General features: G+C 39.8%; 1 protein-coding gene across 1 annotated transcript in view; it reads left to right on the top strand.

Moving 5' to 3' along the window:
* IRAG2 (inositol 1,4,5-triphosphate receptor associated 2) overlaps positions 1-20,494 on the top strand; it is a 98,082-nt gene that overhangs the window by 13,970 nt on the left and 63,618 nt on the right. The window contains exons 4-14 of the mRNA XM_060024451.1: positions 1,012-1,192; positions 4,548-4,627; positions 4,718-4,796; positions 6,270-6,428; positions 9,790-9,907; positions 11,927-11,977; positions 14,113-14,190; positions 16,403-16,459; positions 17,740-17,799; positions 17,905-17,969; positions 19,181-19,280. Coding sequence (XP_059880434.1) covers positions 1,012-1,192; positions 4,548-4,627; positions 4,718-4,796; positions 6,270-6,428; positions 9,790-9,907; positions 11,927-11,977; positions 14,113-14,190; positions 16,403-16,459; positions 17,740-17,799; positions 17,905-17,969; positions 19,181-19,280 — 1,028 coding nt within the window. The remainder of the gene's footprint in view (positions 1-1,011; positions 1,193-4,547; positions 4,628-4,717; positions 4,797-6,269; positions 6,429-9,789; positions 9,908-11,926; positions 11,978-14,112; positions 14,191-16,402; positions 16,460-17,739; positions 17,800-17,904; positions 17,970-19,180; positions 19,281-20,494) is intronic.

The following is a 20,494-nucleotide window of genomic DNA, read 5'->3' on the forward strand; positions in this document are numbered from 1 at the left end:
TATCTGGGCACTTCATGGCCCCGTTGACACATTGCAAAACCATACAGAAGAACTTTCGAGTTTTGAGGTTCCAGAGTTTTCGTGGTGGAAAATGAGATATAGGTATTCTTTTTGACTCTCCAACTCTACTGCAAACAGGAATAGAAATCATCTCTCTAAATAATTATTAATAATTTTATTTCCATTTCTTCCTGTCACAGCCAAATGACATTTTCCATTAAATTAATACTCTCTTTAAAGTTGTTCAGTCTCCTTTACAACTCTCCCCTCCTTCTAATTATATACTGGACTTATTCTATATATATATCAGGGTCTCTGCTTACCTTCTGGGGGAAGAATCTTCACTTCTGCATCTACCCTATCAACCTTCTACTTCCTTTTCCTTCTCCCCTTCAAGCAGCTAGCCTAAGTCAGGACTTAGTTAAAAGACGTGTCTTATGCTTAAGGAAGATTGGTGTGTTAATAACTAACATAGTCTGTTTGACTTTAATTTCTGAATGTGATAGTAGGACTGACTGTGTCTGAGAATGACTTTTCTACCCCTCCCCCCAAATAAAAGTCAGACCACTTACTGGAGGCTGAAATTTCATCCGAATGTTTTTTAAGAAAAGAATGGGAGACAAAAATAAAGTGGCATTTTGATCACTTCCCACAAGTGACTATTGAATACATATATCGTTCTTATTTAGATCTCACAACAACTCTGTGTAGTAGCATCATCTCACAGACAAGTACACTGAGGCTCAGAGAGATTGAGCAATTTTCCCAGAGCCACACAGCTGATACAGTTCAGAGCCAAGATTTGACCCTAGTCTGTTAGACTCCAACCCAACTGTTAGACTCCAACCCAAGGCCAGTGCTCTTTTTACTCTGTGATACCAACTCAGCAGTACTGCGAGGGTTATAAGGCACGTTTAGGTTCCCAAGGGACCTAAAAGAGTTAAGTGCCTCATTTTTAAAAAATAATCTTTCCGCACCTTTTAAAACTAACTTGGCTTTCTTCTTCCTAAGGCTCAGTCAGAGTTACCAAAGTAATAGATTACCTGAGACAAACAACTAGTCAAGGTTCTGAAGATGGTAGCCTTGAGGAGCTGTGGAACAGGCTCGATCCTGAAAAGAGAGACATGCATGTGAATCTGGAAACCTTCCAGGCCATCATGAGAGAATGGATAGCTCACTGCAGAAACAAATGGTAATCATCGTCCCAGCAGGATGTGTTTTCAGGTTCTGTTTTAACAATTGCTTACAATGAATGCTAATCACTGTTTTCTGCGCTGATGGAAATACTGTAATCTGGTGCTTTTCACATTTGAGTGTGCACTGGAATCACCTAAATGGTATTCTATCTGATTGTTGGGTATCTCCACCATGATTGAGTAGGTCTGGGGTTAAGCCTGATAATTTGCGTTTCTAGCATGTTTCCAGGTGACACTGATACTGATGGGGGGAGTTGGTGGGGGGTGACGGGCACACTTTGAGAACCTATTATGTTAATTATGATAACATTCATTTATTGTGATTAGGGGCAGCACATATTATTACGTTCTTCTGGCATAGGAGTCAAGCAAATTATTGGTACTGACCACCAAGTCACCAAATGAATCTAAATTCAGCATGAACTCCCTTTTAAGGTCAGTGGGGAGATGTAGTCAGTGAGTGTAATTTAGAAGCCTAGAATATAGGGAGGCTAAAAGGAAAAGGAAAGGATGGTGAAGCTGAGAAAGGAGAAGGAGAATGGTACCATGAGATCAGGTGCCCTGGGCGGATACTGGAGACGCATCATCTTCTTTCACAGGAAGCCTAATCCTTTGGCTTTTACTCAGCCACCAATCTCCAGCTACCAGCTGATATGTACTAGGGGTTCTCTTAAAGAATGCTTTAAGCCCAAACGGTGGCAAAACTTGCTAGATTTCATGCGGGGTTAGGATGTATATGCTGCAGGAAGGGGGACCCGTTCCGGGGCCTGAGAGTGGACTCTTGTCTAACACTCAGAAATGAATTGTCCAAGGAGACACATGTGCTGACAAAGCAGGAGACTTAATTGGGAAGCGGTGCCCAGGTGGAGAGCAGCAGGGTAAGGGAACCCAGGAGGACTGCCCTGCCACGTGGCTCGCAGTCTCGGGTTTTGCGGTAATGGGGTTAGTTTCCGTGTTGTCTCTGACCCATCATTCTGACTCAGGATCCTCCCTGGTGGCGTGCGCATCCCTCTGCCAAGATGGGTTCCAGCGTGCGGGTTTCTGGGAGGTTGGCAGGACATAGAGTCTCTTCCTTCCTCTTTTTGGCTCCTCTCACATTCTCCTGGTTAGTTTTCTGCGGTAGCACTGTGTGGTGGTTTTTTTTTTTTTTTTTTTTTTTGTCTGTGTTGGGTTTTTCATTGCTGCATACGGGCTTTCTCTAGTTGCGGCGAGCAGGGGCTACTCTTCGTTGCGGTGCGTGGGCTTCTCGCTGAGGGGGCTTCTCTTGTTGTGGCGCATGGGCTCTAGAGCGCCGGCTCAGTAGCTGTGGTGCACGGGCTTAGTTGCTCTGCGGCACGTGGGATCTTCCCGGATCAGGGCTCGAACCTGTGTCCCCTGAATTGGCAGGGGGATTCTTAACCGCTGTGCCCCCAGGGAAGCCCAGTACTGTGTGCTCTATCGGGACCTCCTGTTGTGAGACAATTCATGCAAGTGGTTATCATCATGCCTGGCCAAGGCAGGCGGTTTTGGTCAATGGTTTCCTAATATATAATGACTTAAAGAATGTGACTGACGGGCTTCCCTGGTGGCGCAGTGGTTGGGGGTCCGCCAGCCGGTGCGGGGGGCGCGGGTTCGTGCCCCGGTCCGGGAGGGTCCCGCGGGCCGTGGCTGCTGGGCCTGCGCGTCTGGAGCCTGTGCTCCGCGACGGGAGAGGCCACGGCGGTGGGAGGCCGGCGTACCGCAAAAAAAAAAAAAAAATGTGACTGAGATGTTGTTTGTTATACACGAGTTAATTGTCAAGGCAAGATAAATATATATAAAAATATCTAATCTTACTAGTAATCAAAGAAATGCAAATAAAGAGAACATATCATTTGTGCCCATCAGGTTAACAAAGATTTAGAAGAATGACTCCATCCCATGTCATCAGGGCAGGTGGAGAAATAGGCCCTCTCCTACTTTGTTGGTAATAGTGTAAGTTGGCACAGTTTTTCACGGGCAATTTAGGAATGTGTATCAAACCCTTAAAAATATGTAATGTGGTCAAATAATGTAACTTCAGGAAAAATAACCAATCATATACTCTATATATGCAGAACGTTGTTTATGATAGTGGTAAATATAAGCAATGCAAATATTTAAAAGCAGATATTTAGACAAATGACTTACAATACTTCCATACACTAGAATCCTAATTAGTCACTCAAAATTATAATTAGATAAATATTTGACAAGAGAAACATTCATATGTATTAATTTCAAACTATCGGCCATAGATCTGTATATGTCGTACGATCCCTTATTTGTCAAGAAATAAAAATATGCACAGAAAAGTTGGGAGGAATATACTCCAAAATGATTACCTCTGCACGATGACCTTAAGTTTGTGTCCTCTTTTCTTATGAATTTTCTATTCTTACTAAAATATTTAGGTTTGATTGTGTAATAAAAATATCAATAATTCATTTATAAAGTGGCGTGAGGGCTGAAGAGAAAACTTATTTTTATAACACGTAGAAAGGAAAAGAAAAAAATATGGGAGATATAAATACAAAATATCAGAACAGAAACTCAGAAATGGTGATGGATGTAGATCTAGGAATAGTAAGAGTGATGTCTGAGTTACTCTGCTCAGTCATCTTCTGACAGACATCTCACATTGAAATGCAACGGGATGTAAGTACAAATTTAGTGGCTTTTGTAGCTGCTCCAGAGAGGTCATCTAAGGGTTTGGCATTTAGAAAGGTTAAGTGATAAAACTAAAATCATAGTATAAAGACTCTTGGAAAAGAAATGGTTGAAATTTTAATATGTTTATTTTGGGGGTTAGAGCTAGCATTGGTGTCCTGGATAGAGGCCTGTGAAGAGGGTTCCCCAAATTTCAGGTGTGAAATGTTCCAAGGTACAGTTAGTCTAGGTTCAACTTGATTTTTCATGAGAAAGAACACCATCAATGTATCCCAAAGTATTAGTTGTTTGTGTCTTTTCCTTCCCATTTCTTTAAGGCCCAAGGTCTTGCTACCTCTACAAGTGTCCACTTATCCCTTTAAACTACATCAACTTCCTGACCCACTGAGACCTCCCATCCCCTAAGCACAGCTGCTGTACTCGACACCTACCTACTTCTGTGCGCACATTCTCTTTTCACGTTAGATTAAAAGTTTACGGAAGGTGGAGGTACGCCTTATGTTTCTTTTCTATGACCGTATTTAAGCACGGTGTTGGGTTCCAAGTAGTTGCTGAATGAATAGATGGTTTTAAAATTCAGAAAGAAAGACCTGAATAAGAAAGTACAGAACACAACTGAAAAATTAGCTAAGCTTTGGTTTGACAAAGAATCCTAGCTCATTGGTTTTGTTTTTTTGGTTACAGGGAAGGAGTGAATAATGGATCAAGCAGCAGAACGGGTAATTCTGCTTTGGAACAGGACAGCAGAAAATCAGGTGTAGCAAGTATGAATGTGTGTCTTTGGGATTGTTCTGCCACTTTCTTGTGGTTTGGAGAAATGGATTTTTCATAAACCTCTCTTATATGTGTTTCAGTTAAGATGACCACAGATATAACAGAGTCTGTATCACGGAGCTTTGAGGCTTTGGGTGGAGACATGTTTAAAGGAGTCTTGTAAGCATTCTTACTTACAATGCTTTCTTAAGTGCCTCAAGTTTTCTTATTTATTTCGTAGATTTATGTATTTTATTTACAATAAAGTCACTTAGCTCTTCTTGTGTGTGTGTGTGGTAGGGCTAACATAATTTACTTTTAACTTTTACCTATTCTATCCCAATTGCATTAGAAGTAGTTTCACTAGGAACACAAATTATGGAAAATTAGTATGACATGAATTAACATTTTCTCACTCATGAAACACTTCTCCTTCTTTGACTTCATGTGTTTTCCATGGAAAACAAATTCCATTTGAAGTACAATTATGACATTGACCTTAAGCTCTTTGGGGGATTACTTTTTTATTTTTTATTTTTTTTGCGTTACGCGGGCCTCTCACTGCTGTGGCCTCTCCCGTTGCGGAGCACAGGCTCCGGACACACAGGCTCAGCGACCATGGCTGACAGGCCCAGCCGCTCCACAGCATATGGGATCTTCCCGGACCGGGGCACGAACCCGTGTCCCCTGCATCGGCAGGCGGACTCTCAACCACTGCGCCACCAGGGAAGCCCTGGGGGATTACTTTTAAAGCACTTCTTTAATAGATACTTTTAGATATGAATGAGAAAAGCTGTTTTCTGCTAAATGTGAGTTTTAGATATTAAGGGGAGGTGACTCTATCCTTCCTTAATATTATTTTTTTGCCACACACCACATGGCATGTGGGATCTTAGTTCCCAGACCAGGGATCGAACCCACGCCCGCTGCATGGGATGCACAGAGTCTTAACCACTGGACCTGTCCTTGCTCATTTTATCTTTGCCACTTCAGGTTTATCCATGCGAAAATGGTGGAGTAGGACCCATGTAGCCAATCTGTGCTAAACTCTAAGAAAATATGGCAAGGAGGAAGAGAAGGCCTGGGACTCCATGAAACACACAGTCCTGACTCTCGCAGGGTTTATGATCCCATGTCAGGGGCCAGAGTGACACCCACAAACATTAACAAGCTGTAGAAAATTATAGGAAAGATGAGTCCTAAATTGTGAGCTTCAGGCTACAATTATAAGACTCTAGGAATTGTTTCCTAGTTAAAGGCCTATTCAAACCTGCCAAGATTCCTGACTGAAAGAGTACAGTGTCAGTTTATTTCAGGACTTTCCATAACCCAGGCAGAAATAGGAACTCTTCAGCGTAGACAGCGGCAGGTGTTGGGAGCAAAGTGGAAAGAAGGAAATAAAAGCTGTAGAAGTCGACTTCACTAGTGGCAGGTGCTAAATATCTGGGAATTTTGGAAAAATCTTTGATGCTATTGTAATAGGTACTTGAATAAATACTGTGTAAATAAACTACACTAATGAGGATGAATGAAGACAGAGTAGAAAATCTCACAGGAATATTTAAGCCTGTTTGGGCTTAACCGTTCGCCTTACTTTGATAGGAGGGGATTAGAGATGTTGAAGATTATTCTCATTCATTCTTTCACCTGCAGAGAGGTGCCTGATTTGATTACCTGTGTAGCAGACCTGCATTTCAACAAGCAGAAATTGGAGGAGGAAAATAATAAGCTTAAATTGGCATTAGAAAGCTTAGAAGACGCTAACAGCCAGTTATCAGAGGACTGTACTGAATTGCGCCTTCAGATAAAAAGGTGAGCCGTGATGGGGTTACTGTGTGCTGGGAGCTTTCAGTTCTTTTTCCTTTTTTAAAAAAATAAATCTGTTTCTCACTGAGATATAATTCACATGGCAGAAAATTCACCCTTTTAAGGTATACAATTAATTCAGTGGTTTTTAGTATGTTCATAAGGTTGTACAGCCATCACCATGATTTAATTCCAGAATATTTTCATCACTCCAAAAAGAAACCCCATACTGATTAGCAGTCACTCTTCATTTCCCCCTCGTCTCAGCATCTGGCAACCACTAATCTACTTTCTATCTCTCTGGATTTGCCTGTTCTGGGCATTTTCCTATAAATGGAATCATACAGTATGTGACCTTTGTGTCTCTCTTCTTTCACTGAGCATCACATTTCCAAAGCTTATCCATGTCGTAGCATATATCACTGCTTCATTCCTTTTTATGGCTGAATAATATTCCATTGTATGGCTATACCTCAGTTTGGACCCTTGGTTTATTTCCACTTTTTGACTCTTATGAATAGTACTGCTATGAACATCTGTGTACAAGTTTTTATGTGGACATACGTTTTCAGTTCTCTTGGGTGTATACCTAGGAGTGGAATTGCTGGGTAGTAACCTATACTTAGCGTTGTGAGGAGCTGCCAAACTGTTTTCCAAAGCAGCTGCACTATTTTACTTTCCCACCTGTAAGGTTTGTTAGTTCTTTTCTAGCGATGATGTTCTCTATGTCGTTCAATCTCTGTGTAAGACCAGTATGCCTAAGGATCAGGCGTGAATCCATCCCAACAGCCTGTGGTTCGGTAGAACTCTTACTCTATGCAAAGTCCCATGCTAAGTATTATGAGTACATTGATGAGTCATGTTTAAAATGTACCCTCAGGGCACCTGGAGCCTAGAAGGATGATAAGAATTTCGTGATCTTAGCTTAAGATAGGAGGGGATAACGGACCTTGGAGACATACCGGATAAAGTGTCAGATGCTGGTACAATAGGTTGCTGGGAGATGCTTGAGCATCAGGAAACAAGCAACATGCTTCTCACAGAGTATGTGTGTACAGATGTTGTAGGTCTAAAATTCTGAACAGAAAAGTTCTAAGTTAACTTGAAAAGACAGTAAAGCATTCTGACCATGAACTCTTACCCTCATAATTTTTGACCAGCCTCCAAACCAATCTATAAAATTAAAAAAATATATGCTAACCTTTGGCTTCCCTGGTGGTGCAGTGGTTGAGAGTCCGCCTGCCGATGCAGGGGACAGGGGTTCATGCCTTGGTCCGGGAGGATCCCACATGCCGCGGAGCAGCTGGGTCCGTGAGCCATGGCCGCTGAGCCTGCGCGTCTGGAGCCCGTGCTCTGCAACGGGAGAGACCACAGCAGTGAGAGGCCTGCATACCGCAAAAAAAAATTAAAAAAAAAAAAAAAATATGCTAACCTCAAGCTCTCTCCATTCCATAATTGGCTTATTTATTATTTATTTGAAATATAATAATTCAAAGTTTCTTTAAAAAAGCAAACAAAGTATGCTTTGGGTGAATGTGCCAGACAGGGCTTTTGGTTGCAAGCACTAGAAGCTGACTCTGGTTAAGTTAAGCAGTGAAGACATGTCTTGAAGGGAATTGGGTAACTTGCAGGATGGACAGAAAGGCTAGAGAATCTGGATGGACAGCGGAAATGCCAGTGTCTACAGAATTAAGCCTCCTCTTTTCTACCCCCACCCCCAATTCCCACCCCCACACACAATCCTTCAGGAAAAGCCTGTTTCCTGTCGGCACTCCCAGCCTATTTTTGATATTGGCTGTTGTCCCATCATGGTATAGTTTGCCTTCTGTGTTAATGTGTCCTCGTTAATGGGAGGAACCGTGTCTTATTTATCCTGGTTGCCCCAGCACTTAGTAGAATGTCTGCCATAGAAGAGCAGTCCCTTCCTTCCAGTTGCCTGCAAACCAGAAATCTCTGTCTCCTTTTACTTCCCCAGACTTCACTTCTACATCAAATAGCAAGTCCTGTTAATTTACCCACTTTATCTCTCGCAGATAGATTTACTTCCTTCCATTCCCATAGCTGCCACTCAGTTTAGGTCAGCATCACCTTTCACCTGGGTCACTGCAGCAGCCTCCTGGTTAGGTTCCCCTCCTTTTCCAAAGCTTGTGCCGCCCCAGCAGGCAGGTTCCTCCTAACTGCCAGTCTGACCACATCATGCCCCTGCTGTAACCACTTCAATGCATTCCTTTCGCACTCAGGGTAAAATCCGAAGTCCTTCATCTGGTTTGCAAACCCCTTCACGATGGGGCCTCTGATGCCTTGTCTCTACCTCCCGTTTTCCCCTCTATGCTCCAGCAATATCGGACTGCTTGCAGTCCCTCAGTGAGCTTCTGTTCTGTCCCCTCTGTCCCCCTCTGTCCCCCTCCCCTTCCTCCTTCTCATTATCTGAGCTGTCTTCCTTTTATAGTGTCTACAGAACTTGGGTTCACTCCAGCCTTGGTTCTTATTATACTGTAATAGCAATTATGATTGTCTGTTTACCTTACTAGACTATAAGTTCCAGGAGGGCAGAGTTCTTAGGATTGGGTTCATCTTTACCTTATTCAATGCCTATTAGAATGAATGGCATGGAGTCGGAGCTCAATAAGTATTGATTGAATGATCAATGTAATTTCTTAGTAAGGAAAAAATTATACCTTCTTCAAGACCCTGCTCAGAAAACAGTTTATAATCTTTTGGGAGTACAAATAGGTAATTCCATGATATAGATTACCATAATACATTTAATAGGTTTTCCTTTGTTGGACATTTAGTTTCTTTCCAATGTTTTGTTATTGTAAACAATGTTGCAGTAAACCTTTTAAATAAAATATATGATATAAAGACTATCTGTAACTACTTGTTTGTTTAGTTGTCATCTCCTTCACTAGTATGTAACCTCTCTAAGGTTACACCATGTCTCTTTTGTCCAACATCATGGGTCCTCTTGCAAGGTACAGCCCCTGATCATGATATTATTCAATAACTGTTTGTGGGATTGCATTAACTACTATTACATCTTATTAGTAGAAGGAAAGAACCGTGTGATTCAGCCAGTGATGGATTTCAAAGGGAGCCTCCAAATCTCTATCTTCAGGAATATGTTTGTTTCCTTCTATCCTTTTCCCCCCACCATGCTCCACCCAAATCCCTTCCTTTTCCAAGGACTGTGGAAGATCTTGTGTAAGTTTTTTTTTTTTTTTTTTTTTTTCCTACTGTTGTTGGCATCTGGTTTGAGTTTTCAGTGGTTTTCAACTTGGGTTTAAAAATAGTCCGTGGCTTTACTTAGTATCTTTGACGGTTATATTTGAGGTTTTGCTCATTGCCTTCTCTCCCCACCCCACAGTGCCCACCAGGCTATTATAAGAACAAATCTGTTAAGAGAAGAACTGGAGGAACTGAAAATTAGTATGAACGCTTCAGAAGAGCAGAAGACCATGATTGTAGCCCAGAACAAACAATTAGTAAGTCATCCAAGTACTTTGAAATGGACCTATATTAATAGTTTATATAACTAAAATCCAAGAGGGTTTATTTGGAAACAAAAATCAGAAATCAGTAGACTGATGAATGAATTGGTAACACCTTAGAAAAATAAAGGCAGGTAGGATAAAAAACTGTGTTTTCCTTTTCAACCAGGATTAAAATTCTTTACAAATTAGTCATATTTGCAATGATTTGTGAAGATCTAGAATGCCTTCTGAAGTTAATAGGAGAATTCATAAATATTTGACACTAGAAACCACTTACATTTTCCAAAAAATTTTCTCTGTCAAACTTTCACCTTTTTCTCAGTTTTTTTTTTAAATCCATTTTCTCAGCACGTACAGATTAGTAATTAGTTCCATTAATCAGTCCTTATGCTAAAGAAGCACAGGCTTGTAATTTTTAGAGCAAAACATTATTTAGACTAAGCTTTAATTCAACTACCAGAGAAGTAATTCTTTTTATTGGGAATGTTAAACTATTATCTAGAGCTTTAGTAATAATCTTCAAAATCCTTCCATCAGTATTTGCGCATTGCTAACCATGGTGGGGGGTCAGCGGAAAGTCATTCAGACTAATTTATTTTTAGGTCTAAGTCATCAGAAGACTTGGATTCCAGGCCTGTGTCTTTCACTCATGATTTCCTACAACCTACACAACTCAGCTTAGCTTTTGCCTCAACAGTCAAATTTGGGGACTGGACTCATTGAGTGTCAGGTGACTGCAAGTCTCTGTGAATGCATTACAGCAAAGACTCATTCTGGGACCACTGAGGAGCTTCTATGTGGAAGCCATGTAGAGCAATGATCAAGAGCCCACCCTTGGGTGTCAGGCAGTGGGCATCCAAGTCCCGACTCTGAGGGCTATCTAACTTTAGGCAAACCACGTAACGTCTTTAAGCCTCAGAGTTCCCCTGTGCAAAGTGGACATGGCAATACTGCCTACTTTAAGGCTGGGAGGATTAAATGAATTAGTACATGTAAAGCAGTAATGTCCTCTTTCCTCCTGGGGCTAGACGTTAGCTGCTACTAAAGTGCAGAGTCCTAGATATACAGTCCTAATCCTTTGCACTTTTACAATTCAATGTTTTACAATTTCAAAAGAATTTTTAATATTTCCTCTCCTTGGTCCTCACAGAGATTCTGTGAGGTAGAAACAGAAGCTGATATTCTTTTTTTTTTTTTTGCTATTCTTCATTTTAAAAAATTACTAGAGTTATAGCTAAAGTTTAGAAATGTTTTGATTATTCAAAGTCCATTGTCTAATAAATGGTAGAGTGAGAACTGAACTCAGGTCTTCTGATTCCAGCTATGTGGTGTGTATGTTCCTTCGTTCTTGTACCAATGACATCCTAGCCTGAGATGGCCTCCCTTTTATTTTTATGTTATAAAGGTAGTACCTGTTCGCTCTATAAAAATAAGAAAATATTTATTAGCAAATTAAAAATAAAATCCCACAAAATCTTTACCCTACCCTATCCACAAGATTTACTGTTAACATTTTGGTGTATATCCTGTCCTGGAATATGTTTTCTTCTGATGGTTCTGAATTTAGGGCTCCTAATTATAAAATGATTTTTGATGTTCCTATGTTCTGGTAATGTTGAATCTGAGAATATCCACAGCTTCAAATAGAAAGCTAGTACTCTTTGATTTCAAGGTGCTGTTTAAATAGATGAGTTCACACTATCTGTCATAAGCAGATGGCGGTAAAGTAGCAGGGAAAAATACCACGCTGTTTTCTTTTGTTTTTCATCTTTCCTTTCCTGTCATAGTTAGATTGAGTCAAGAAGAGTGACTTTTCACTGATCCCAAGAAACTGAAGCCAAAGGCTTAACCCCGTATTGAGAATATTTTAGGCTAGGATTATTTGTCATATGTCAATGCCATATTTAAGGTTGATAAAAAGAAAAAATGCTGATAGCCCTGGAAGTAAATATTTGGTATTTTCATAAACTTCTCAAATACTTTTGAATTATTTTTCTCTTAATAAATCAGGAGGCAGAAAACCGGGCTCTGATTCTTAAGATTCGGATTCTCCAAGAAGAGGTATGTTGAAATTGTGAAAAGGGCACAGATAAGCATATGGAAATCATGCAATCATGGGTGCTGACCCTGGGTTAAATATAAATCATGTGAATTTCAGGCTCCTGTGGACCAAATACCAGGTTGCTTTGTCAAATGATAAGTGAGGAAGAGTAGACAGGGTTTTCCTGTCTGGACAGAAGTATGTTATACCTTTGTAATCATCCATGGTAGAAATGGATGTAAGAAATTCAGAGTTAAGATGAAATGAAATTAACTCATCTAAAAAATATACAAATCAAGAAGGAAAGTATAGACATTATCTAATAATTTTCTATGATTATTCCATGAAACTAGATGGAAAAGGTCTTTGAGTCTAAGACCCAGATCTTAAATTCACTGACAGTCTAACCTTGGAAAAGCCATTTATCTTTTGAGGGATTAATAATACCTATTCCCTACAGTTATTTTAAAGATTAAGATAATGCATGTGAAGCCATTTGGTTAACCATAATATACCTCATATATATTAGGAAATACTAGTAGAATCGCTAAAAAAAAGAAAACTTCTATGCAATATATATTTTTAAGCAACAGAATTAAAACATTGAAAGAACAGGTAGCAAAGCTACCAGAAAGTTACTATTTTGGAGGAAAATTCTCTATAGGTACCTTTTGAAAGTTAATCATTATGTACGGTTTTTTGTTTGGGTTTTATATAAGTTTATTAGATGTATTTATTAAGCTGTGGTGAACAGTCTGATGAGTTTTCCAATTTATGGCCCAAGTGGACATTAAAAAAATTCATAGTAGATAGGAAAGGAACAACTAAAGATTGGAAAGAAACCCTGTGTTAGATTCAGACATGCTACAGCTACAAGACCAGGTTTCCATGAAACTAATGCTTTACAGTGAAGCTCCCAATGTAAGATATTTTTGTCCTCATATTTCAGATGATTGACTAGCATCAAAGAATTGTACTATACCAATTTAGAATTGAGACAGAAGGAAGGAGACTTAGAACCCTTCATCATGAGACAGCATTACAATTATTGATTTACATTAGAAAAGGCTTATAGATGTCACTAAGAATCCTTTAGGAAGTAAAAATCAGATGCAATGTGAAGAGTAATGGCACGATGGTTCGGGTAATTATTCACTTACATTTATTCGTTTGTTTATTATACACACATTCATCGGGAGATAGACTCTATTCTAGGTGTTAAGGATACAGACTTAAACAAAATAGCCCATGTGACACTAGCATGTTAGATGGTGATTAGTGCCACAGAGAAAAGAAGAGCAGAAAACAGAGTTGTGGGGAGTGCAATTTAAACTAGGGTGGTTAGGAAAAGTAGAACTGTGAAGTGAATTATTTGGTTAAAAACTAGAGGTTAAAAACTAGGAGGTTCGGGCTTCCCTGGTGGCGCAGTGGTTGAGAGCCCGCCTGCCGATGCAGGGAACACGGGTTCGTGCCCCGGTCCGGGAGGATCCCACATGCCGCAGAGCGGCTGGACCCGTGAGCCATGGCCGCTGACCCTGCGTGTCCGGAGCCTGTGCTCCGCAACGGGAGAGGCCACAACAGTGAGAGGCCCGGGTACCGCAAAAAGAAAAAAGAAAAAAGAAAATACTAAGAAGTAGGGGAGAGCCAAGGGAATTGGAGGGGTGTGGAAGAGAGAGATTGTAACGATTGACCATGGAAGAATTTAAGCTGAGTCGAGAGGGAATGGAGCTCACGGGAAGGTGGAAGAATAATGAGAACGTAGTAGGATCAATGGATTGTAGGCTCCAGTGGGGATTGAAGGTTTGCTGATGCACAAAGAAGTAACCTGGAAAGACAAGAAATGGTGGTTGAAGAGTGAGATGTTGCAATTAAGATAATGGAGGGATCCCAGTTGCTGGTAATGACAACTTTGAAGGTGTGACTAGGGAGTGAGTGCTTGAGGTGAAATGGAAAATAAGAAGGGATTGCTGGGAGTATTCCTGGATGATCACGTTAAAAGAATTGTGTTATTTTTGGACAAAGTCTAAAGTTTTGTCCCTTAATTTAAAATGGATTACAATGTCAATGATGAAAATACTACTTCCTAAAAAACACTTTGTGATTTCCTTTTATTTTTTTGGTCTGAATCTAAGAATACTATCTTATTTTACATTAGAATGCTAAGAACATTATGGATATATATAAATTGGAAAAGAAGATTGAGGAATTGTCTAAAACTGAGAAACACCATCAAGTAAGCACTTCTCAAATACTGGTAAAATATTTTCTTTCATCAAACTAGTATTACTTTTTGAAGGTGTCTATGACTCATTGACACAATAACCTTTCGTTATCAATTTTGAAATTTGTACTGCTCTAGATATCTGAGTTATATAAAAGGCAGTTTCTGTTTTCTCAAGGTAGCAGCTTTACTGATATATAATACACATGCCATTAAATTCACCCACTTAAAGTATATGAGTCAGTGGTTTTTAGTATATTCAGAATTATGCAACCATCACCAAAACCAATTTTAAAATACTTTTATCATCCAAAAAGAAATCCCTTTAGCAGTCACTTGCCATTCCTCCCCAACCCCAGACAACCACTAGTCTGCTTTCTATCTCCATGGATTTACCGATTCTGGACATTTCATATAAATGGAGTCGTATACATTAGACGGTCTTTTGTGATTGGCTTCTTTCACTGAACATAATGTTTTCAAAGTTCACTCATGTAGGAGCATACATCATGACTTCATTTCCTTTTATGGCTGAATAATATTCCACTGTATGGAAATAGCATTTTGTTTATCCATTCATCAGTTGCTGGACATTTGGGCTGTTCCTACTTTTTTACTATTATGAGTAATGCTGCTATGAATAGTTATGCACAAGTTTTTGTGTGGACATATATTTTAATTTCTCTTGAGTATATACCTAGGAGTGGAATTACTGTATCATATGATAACTCTATGTTTAACGTTTTGAGGAACTTCCAGACTTTTCCCAAAATGACTGTGCTATTTTACATTTCCACCAGCTGTGTATGAGGGTTCAAATTTCTCCACATCCTTGCCACCCCTTATTATTATTTATACTTGTTATTATAGTGACAATTTCTAATTTAACAGTATCTGATTTTGCAAATCCCTAAGTTAGGGAAGATTTCAGCTATTGTACCTTCTTAATGCAGAAAATGAGGAGAGATGGGGGAAAAATCTATCTTGATTTTTTAATTCAATTCTATTGCCTTAAGGAATGATATCTTACAAAATGATTTTTATCTATATTACATCTAGAAAGTCTATATTTTGTGTATTTTTGTTTTATCTGCAATACATTATTATCAGGAAACAAGACAATTGTCATTAAATTCAAGAATTTGTGTCATGCTTATTCTCATCTCTAATGGTTTATTTGAACAATATTTTTTGTTGTAGTATGTGTTTGAAATGATGATGTACTTAAATTTCATATCTATATGAGAAATTCTCAATTTTCTTAGCAGACACCCCAATTCCATGTGGGTATGTACATATACATATATTATAGCAGTTATAATTTAGACATTAAAATTGATTTTATTCTAGGAATGACTGTTTTGGAAAACACAACTGTCATAAACTAGTGAAAAGAACCAGAAGACACGGATTCAAATCCTGTCTTCTCGACTTAAAAGCTTTGTAACCACAAGCAAGTAGTTAACTTCTCTAAATCTCAATTTTCTCATCTATTAAATGGATACGATAGTTTCTACCTCATCCACAAGCTTGTTGGAAACTCAAATGAGATGATTATGTGAAGATACCTTTAGAACTATAAAGGGATATCAAATATATATGATTATGATGATGATGATTCTACTTCTGACTATGCTGATTATTTTTCCAGGTTTTCCATTCAATCAATATACATTTTAATCAATTACATTCTCTTTAGAAGCCTACACCAACAAGCTTGCTTTTGGTTTGAATAAACTGATATATCCTTAATATTCACTTTGCTAAAAGAAATCTTGAACATTTTTAAACTATGTTTTTAAAAGAGGAAGAGCTTTCTATATGTCCATATGGACTCTGTTTGTGTCCTATCTAGATTTTTAATTTCATCAAAAAAATGAAGACTCTCTATGTCCTCTTATTATATGAAGTGTGAAATAGTGGGAAGAGCCCTTGGCTGGAGTTGGTGACTCAGATTCTAGTCTCCATTCTGTCACTTACTGGGTGTGACTCTGGGCAAGTCTCTGGGTAGTGCTGAGGTTATATTTCCTTCCTGGTAGAGCAAGGGCAATGACCCTGACCTCAAGAGTTGTTGTGAGGCTAATGTGAATGTTCTTTATAAAGTGAAAAACACATGCACATTAAAGGTGCCAAAGAAACATGTCTCCCTGTTGCATGATTTTGTGGCTCTGTCCTTTACCAGAGCAATGTCCCAATGGCCTTTCCTAAATGTGTTTCTTTTCAGATGCAGTTACACACATATGAGAACACTTTGCTTAATAAAGATGCAAGTTTGCAGAAGGTTGGTCCTGTCTCTTCACATGAGGGCCTGTGGGACTCACTAGCTCTCTCCAAGTCATAAAGGAAGGAGATGGTCATTTGTGTAACTTCGCCCCTGTTAACATATCTGATTCTAATATTCTGTCACAAGACATTTCTTTATTTGTAAGAACAAAAATATTCTTCTGAGTGAAGAATACTGACTTCTCCATCTGGGATGTTTTAACGTATCCTCTGTAAATTCTGGTGATGTTCATCCCTTTATTCAACAAATACTAGTGTGCCAATTTGCCAGTCATTGGCTAGATAGTGGTGATGCAATTTTAATTCATAACAACACAAATGAGTGTGCAGTCAGTCATTTTAGGGAAAAAGAAGAATATATCCTCAGTTATTTTCTACCTAGTTTGATTGATTGATTTGATAGATAGATATTATTCTATTTATCTTTGTGTCCTGTGATTATAGCCTATCTGGTAACAAAGTTTGCCGGTTACCAAGATGCTGGTTATGGTGGCTTTAAAAGACCCAGGAAGGATACACACTAAGTTAATAAACTTCCAAATTCCAAGACAGGAGAGTGAAAAAAGAGCAGTATTTCACTTCTTTTCCTTCCCCTGCAGTTTATGAGGTTTCAAAGGAGCCATTCACGGCTTGTGGACATTGACCAAGATACTGAATATTGTGCCAACTGTATCACCTCATCGTGGGTGTTCTCACTCCCCATGTAGTGCCAGGGGGTAGTGGTGGTTGCTCACTTCCTCTGTAACTCTGGTCTTTCCACCATTTTGCACTCCTGCCCAGCACTCATAACGCACTTCTCATGCTCCAGGCACCATGCTAGTCGTGGGATGGAACTATAGGTCAGACACTGACTGTACCCTCTGGTCTTGCAGTACAAAACTATGGTTTTAACAGAGATATGGTTTGAACTGGATAAAATTGGATGCCTTAATAATTCATTAATCATTCTGCAGGTAAAAAAACTGCTTTTTTTCTTAAATGTACCATAGTAATATAATTCTGACTTGGACTTAAGAATTACCTTGCAGGGTATGATTCCACTGGACAGGCAAAGACAGAACGTAATTAACACCAGTCAGATACAGCTGCCTTGCTGTCCCATTCTCTTCTGCTTAGTTTTAATCACAAACACAGACTAGTTCAGTTTTCCAATAATGAGATTAGTAGAAGGTCTCATCATCTTTGGGCATTTACAATTCTTCAGATTGATAGTCTAGTAAATACAATTTCGTGGACTCATACATTTATTTGCTATTAATTCTCTCTCCTACTTTTCAGAAGGATTTAAGTATAGAAGAACTTAAGTCAACCATCGTAGAATATGAAAACGTTATAGAGGTATACCATAACGATCTCACAACTTGCAAGGGGGGGTTATTAAACGTAAATGTGAATGTCCCACTAGAGTAACACGTGCGGCCTAATGTTGTATGTGATTTCCAGAACTTACGAGGGGAGAAAAACAAACTGGCTCGTGAGTTACAGCACTTGCAACAGGAACTCATTGTGTAAGTACAGAGCACCCCGTCACCAGCCTTCTGTCCTGTGCCCCCGCCCTACATGCTTCACCTACCGAGCTATGTGCAGTTCTTTGAATGTGCCACGTTCTTTTCTTCTGTACCTTTGTAAGTGATATTTTCTCTGCTTTTCTCCTAAGAGGACGAATTCCTTCACAAGTTTTCCATTACCCTGCCTTACCCTTCCTTGCTTTTCTGATACCTTTAGATTAAGTAATCCTTCTGAGTTCATGCATGGCACGTTATTCTTACTTCTTTCCTAGCACCCACTACCTTATATTATGATCGTTTGTTTCTGATTTTGTGTCACGTGCTAGTCCAGGAGTCCATAGGTAACAAAGATGAGTACAGTCAGTGGGGTAAGTGCACATATTTACATTAGGGAAGTGACGATGAGGAAAGTGCATTATCCAGGTAAAGATGGGGGGTTACTCTGTTTAGCTCCAGATAATTGTTACATCAAGAATATATGGACCCAGTGTGGCCACATGTTCCCATTTTTTAAAGAAAAGCCAGAAATCTAGATTTTTAGTGAAAATTTTAACAATTTTAACTATTGGCTCCAATTCTTAAGAAAAAGAAAATGTAGCTTACCTGTTTGCAACCACCTGGAGTCACTAGTGTGTGCAGCTCCTGGAGGGCAGGGACTACCTCTTTCTATTTATTTATTTATTTATGTATTCATTCATTCATTCATTCATTTATTTATGGCTGTGTTGGGTCTTCATTGCTGCACGCAGGCTTTCTCTAGCTGCAGTGAGCAGGGGCTACTCTTTGTTGCCGTGCATGGGCTTCTCACTGCGGTGGCTTCTCTTGTTGCGGAGCACGGGCTCTAGGTGCACAGGCTTCAGTAGTTGTGACACGTGGGCTCAGTAGTTGTGGCTTGCAGGCTCTAGAACGCAGGCTCAGTAGTTGTGGTGCACGGACTTAGTTGCTCTGCGCATGTGGGATCTTCCCAGACCAGGGCTCGAACCCATGTCCCCTGCATTGGCAGGCGGATTCTTAACCACTGTGCCACCAGGGAAGTCCCAGGGACTACCTCTTATTCCCCTCTGTATTCTCAGGTACCTTATACAATCCTTGGCACACATGGGTGCTCACTGATTGTTTGGTGATAAATAAACCTTATTGTGGTGACTTAAAACATAATGTTGGAGGCGTACCTAACCAGACGACTACGTTTTTTCCTTTTTTTCCCCAAGGAATGGAATCCAGTTGAATGTCAGTGGAGAGCATAAGACTGTCAACTCTGAAGGAGAAAAATCTCTACATTGTGAACTCTTTCTTGCTCAGTCTGCAGAGGTAGGTGATTATCATCAAATGGAAGGCTTTAAAAAATAATCACCACGTGGGATAGCTTGCTATTAAGTGAAGTTCTGTAGCTTGCTGCAAAGCACTCATGACATTTTGAGGGAATCTGTTGATAGTTTATAGAACCTAAGTCTAAAGTCTCTTAGCCTGGAAGAACAGATCTTTTTCAAGTTATGGCTGAAAACTATAGTGAGACTCCAGCATGGGGTTGTGGAAATGTGTGTTCAGTGAATCTGGACTTGAGAAATCTTTATATTCTTTATATTTTTCAGGACAAACTACCTGCAGTGATCCCCAGCCTGGGGTCTGAAAGATAGCGGTAGAGATCCATGAACTATTTTTAGTATTTCTCCAAACCCCCAAAGTAAATGTATCTACCAAAAATGAAGATGCTCAGAAACAAGATGAAATTTCTTTGCTTTAAGATGTAATTGTACCAACACAAATTAATGACACTGATTATTATGTTCTGAACATAAATTAGCATTTTTATATGTTTTGGGTTAATTTTAAAATGGCAAAATGAATTATTGCTTTAAAATCTCCAGTTTGGAACTACCCTGGTGGCGCAGTAGTTGGGAGTCCACCTGCCGATGCAGGGGACACGGGTTCGTGCCCCGGTCCGGGAGGATCCCACATGCCGCGGAGCGGCTGGGCCCGTGAGCCATGGCCGCTGAGCTTGCGCGTCTGGAGCATGTGCTCCGCAACAAGAGAGGCCACAGCGGTGAGAGGCCCGCGTAACGCAAAAAAAAAAAAAGAAAAAAAAAATCTCCAGTTTGTTCGTAGACCCATTTCTTTACACTAGGAGAGGAAACAGTCGAAAGCTTTCTTGTGGATGAAATGTTGGGACCCACCTCCCTACTATATTTTTACTCCTTTGTACTTTCCAGTTTTGTGCTTGTTATGTTAGGAAATGTTTTATTAACAAATTGCTTTGTTTCGCTACTTTGATGGTCTTTCCATGTTGGGTAGATGATGGATATGCCCAGAATGTCCTCCTGTTGACAGCTGTGATATGACCTTGAAAGGAGAGAATGTCCTTGGGGCAAATGCTGTTTGAATTTCTCCTGCCAAGGATGCAGGGCAACATATGCTGCCTTCACCTAAGGCCGTCTCAGGCAGCCTCGAACATTCTGCTGAGGGCTGTGCTTTCCTGACATTCTGTTTCAGATGCTCATCATTTTTACTGTGTTTTTGATACCAAG

This window comes from Delphinus delphis, chromosome 11 (genome assembly GCF_949987515.2).
Source record: "Delphinus delphis chromosome 11, mDelDel1.2, whole genome shotgun sequence".
Lineage (NCBI taxonomy): Eukaryota > Metazoa > Chordata > Mammalia > Artiodactyla > Delphinidae > Delphinus > Delphinus delphis.